The sequence below is a fragment of the Lepus europaeus genome, chromosome 15 (genome assembly GCF_033115175.1).
Source record: "Lepus europaeus isolate LE1 chromosome 15, mLepTim1.pri, whole genome shotgun sequence".
In the NCBI taxonomy this organism is placed as follows: domain Eukaryota; kingdom Metazoa; phylum Chordata; class Mammalia; order Lagomorpha; family Leporidae; genus Lepus; species Lepus europaeus.
The window spans coordinates 18,296,197-18,300,264 of NC_084841.1; the positions used below are offsets into that span (position 1 = coordinate 18,296,197).

The 4,068-nt window shown below is 41.7% G+C and overlaps 1 protein-coding gene across 1 annotated transcript; it reads left to right on the plus strand.

Annotated features, from left to right (window-relative positions):
- Positions 1–509: 509 nt before the first annotated feature.
- On the plus strand, positions 510–1,006 carry LOC133774520 (S-phase kinase-associated protein 1-like). Its single transcript, XM_062212276.1, has one exon. It carries the CDS (start codon positions 518–520, stop codon positions 1,004–1,006), a length of 489 nt encoding a protein of 162 aa, XP_062068260.1. The 5' UTR covers positions 510–517.
- The last annotated feature ends 3,062 nt before the right edge of the window (positions 1,007–4,068 follow it).

Below are 4,068 nucleotides of genomic sequence, written 5' to 3' on the forward strand. Positions count from 1 at the left end.
AGCACATGGGCCACCCTCCACTGCACAAGTGCATCAGCAGAGAGGTGGGTCAGAAGTGGAGCAGCCAGGACTCATACCAGTGCCCGTATAGGATGTTATGGCATAGTGGCCTAACCCACTATGTGAGTTACTTCTATTCCCTGAGATCCTGGCTACAATATCTAATCCCATGTCCTGAGAAAACTCCTGTTATTCTTGTATTTTAGTCCTGTTGTCTGTTGATAAAACTTCCTCAAAATCCAGTTTTAGAGATAGCATTCAAAATCTGTCAGTACCCTCAAGCTAATTCTTGCAAATTGATCACTGAATGGTTTATCTCCAAACTTATCAGGACCAACATGGCTACAGGTGATGTTTACTGTAACCTAACCCCAAGGACTGCTTAGCCTATGGGAGAGAAGGTGAAAGAAGCTTCTAAAGGGAGTGGCCTTGCGTCCGCCTTTCTCTTCTCCTTGCATTGAAGCCACCCGTCTCTCTCATCAGCCTCTGGCCCCCTGGCTCCTCAAACCCGAACACCATGCCTTCAATAAAGTTGCAGAGTTCTGATGGAGAGATTTTTGAAGTTGATGTAGAAATTGCCAAACAGTCTGTGACTATCAAGACCATGTTGGAACATTTGGGGATGGATGATGAAGGAGATGATGACCCAGTTCCTCTACCAAATGTTAATGCAGCAATATTAAAACAGGTCATTCAGTGGTGCACCCACCATAAGGACGACCCTCCTCCTCCTGAAGACGATGAGAACAAAGAAAAGCAAATGGATGATATCCCTGTTTGGGACCAGGAATTCCTGAATGTTGACCAAGGAACACTTTTTGAGCTTATTCTGGCTGCAAACTACTTAGACATCACAGGTTTACTGGATGTTACGTGCAAGACTGTTGCCAATATGATCAAGGGGAAGACCCCTGAGGAGATTCTCAAGACCTTCATTAAGAATGACTTTACTGAAGAAGCAGCAGCCCAGGTACGCAAAGAGAGCCAGTGGTGTGAAGAGAAGTGAAACGCTGTGCCTGACACTGTAACACTGTAAGGATTGTTCCAAATACTAGTTGCACTGCTCTATTTATTTTTTATTTATTTTTTTAATACTAATGAATCAGATTTTAATAATATGACAATCTCAAAAGCAGTATTGAGGGAAGAAACAAATTACAAAATGATTAATAGAATACGATATTACAAGTGTAAAATCTAAAAACAGGAAGCTATCCTATATGTTGTTTATGGATATACACATATATAGCAGAAAGCTCTATTTATAATGTTAATATTAGGCAAACGTAGACAAATGCAGCAGCAAATCATTTGTTTTAGCAGAATATTATCCTCACTGCATGTGTAGTTTGAGTACAGATTCCAAACCCGAGTTTTTTCTAGCATGATTGAAAGTCCCTGTTTATTTGCTCTGAATAAAACTGAACTGTGGGTTCTCAATAGAAAGTGGCATTTGGGGCTTCCTCTCTTCTCACAGAGTGATTGCTGCCTGGTTTATTGTCCAGTTAAATTGAGTGATCTTTTAAAAGTTGGCATTGTAAATAAAACAACTTCCAAAAAGTTTTCTGAAATAGAATTAAAAAAAAAATATTGTCTTTATTCATGAATTGGAAACTGGACACAAACGTTCTGAGTGGGCCCATTAGGATGTCTTTTCAGCTGCACGGTCAGTCAGTACCACTGGCATTGATCAGCTTGTGTGTAGCAGGGCTCCCTTAATTGGATCTGAGGACTTGTTCTTATTTTTAATCCTCTCAGCTTTGAGTATATTGCCTAGAAGACTCAGTTACTACCTGGTTTGTGGTTTTGGGGGTGGGGAGAAATGTAACTAGACAGTTTGTTAGCTTTTCAATTAAAAAAGACACTTAATTCATGTGTTATGTCGTCTCTTTATAATCACTGTCCCCATATGGGGGACACTGTTGACTCTACTTGCATGTCAAAAATAACCTTTAATATTAAAATATGTGGCAAAATGCAAAAAAAAAAAAAAAAGAAGAAGCTTCTAAAGGGGCTGTTCTCAACTTGTAGGGGAAACGCTATCTCGTCACATTGAAGGAAGGGCCAACACTGCAAACCCTCTGATGTCATGGGTGCCTGCAGAACCAATACATCTGCGGGCATCCTTTGAGGCATCTCCATCTGTGCTTCCCCACCACAGCCCTGACCCTGCATAACTGATTTGCCGTGGCTGACATTCCAGCATCTCTGGAGCTCTGTCTCTCTAAAGATCAATTTTAGCTTCATCATTTAATCACACAGCTGTGTCTAATCTTCCACCACAGGAAATGAGAATCTCTGTAAGCTACCAAAGTGGCCTACTGGCTCTCACACACAGCCCTCAGCAGCTTAGTCACATTTACTCTTTCATTCTGTTTTCATGATTTCAAAACAATGGTAACCAGCTAAGTCCTCTTGATATTGGATTATGGGATGCCATGATATCACCATGTGCTTATTAATAAATTCCCAATATTAATGAGCCTGTGTGGGTTCTTGCCTAATATTCAGAGAAATACTCTGAATACTGGCATAAATGAATGAGGCAGCATAAGTTTTAAGCTTTTTACTTTGTGAGAAAGATCCATAGAAGAGTGAGGCCCCATAGACTAAAAGAGAGATAAATCTGGGTTCATACCGAGTACCAGGAGCCAGCCATGTAGAGGAGCATGCAGGCCAGGAAGCATGGGGCAGGTAGTCCGAAGGCCACAGGCCGTGGAGGCACAGAAGCAGTAAGTATCCACAATGGCAAAAGGCCAGAAAAGAAAAGGTCTGGACCCACTGTGTCCCAGGCCTTTAATCCACTTCCAAAGGGCAGTGGTTAATTAGCCTGTTTGGCTGGTGGGCACACAGGTGTGGTCAGGTAGGGACATGAGACCACCCAGGGGCATGGTGAATGTGTGATCTTCCAGCTCACAAACTTGATCAATTTTATCCTGTATGCCTGCCTACATCACTCTGAGTATGCAGGCATCATTTTCTCTCTATATTTCAAATACCTGTATTGTTGTACCTACAATATCATTTCTCTCCTTGTGAACATTTTAACAGGCCGTCAACAGTAAAATGCTTTGTAGATGGAATTCCACATTGTGCTAAGGCTTATTGGTGCCACAAATATCTTTCAAGGTAGTGCTGTCTTCACTTGATGGGCAGGAAACTGAGCCCAGCCTAAATTCCCTTCTTATTGTGTATGCCATTGGATTAGTCCTAGAATCACCTGGGTTGGTTCAGGTTGTCCCTGAGGTAGACATTAGAAGGGAATTACAGGTACAGGAGATTTACTGGGTTACAGGACAGAGAAACAAAGGCCAGGGAGGTGGGAGTGAACTCAGAGAAGAAAAAAGAGGATGGGAGGAGTCTTAAGTTTCATTGCCTTTCAAAGGAAGATTTGGACCGTCCATGAAGAGTCATTGGAATAATGACATCAGAGGAGTCTATATTTCGTAAGAATGTGCCTGCCTCAGTATCCTTGCTGTGCTCAGTCTTTAGCTAAAATCACTCTATATAATGTGTGACCTGGGAATAAATGTGAAGGTGCATTCAGAGCATAAAACCTGGATCCACTCACCAATTATGTTCCTTGCAGAAGGAGAGTTCAGTGGCACAATTTTATGGATTCACCTCTAAAGGCTATTTTGAGTACAGTATCTCAGGACGGGATGCGTAACAGAAAGAAGGGAGAAGAATAATTTGCCAGTTGTTCTCTTCTGACTCAGTTAAGATTATGTGTGTGAGTGATATCTCCCTACACTTCTAGGTTGGACTGTGTGGGTACTCAGTGTTTCTTCATGTCTCATGGCTTAACTGCACTATAGCAACACTCACAGTGTGAGCCTGTGATGAGGAATTACTGGTCTGTGCACTTGGTCCCTATGGAAACTGGGAAGAGCATATGAAGCCCTGGGTGTTCTAAAGCTGGGACAAGTGGAGCCAAGATTGCCCAAGGTAGTTTAATAGATGTTTATGTTACTGAGTTTCCTGAGCACCATACCTTGAATTGCATAAAGTAGTTAAATGTAATTTAATACATTTTATATTTTCCACCCTAGAAACACAAACTATAGA

What these genes read in the sequence shown, in the direction of transcription:
- LOC133774520 (XM_062212276.1), top strand. Translation starts at nt 518, where the DNA reads ATGCCTTCAATAAAGTTGCAGAGTTCTGATGGAGAGATTTTTGAAGTT.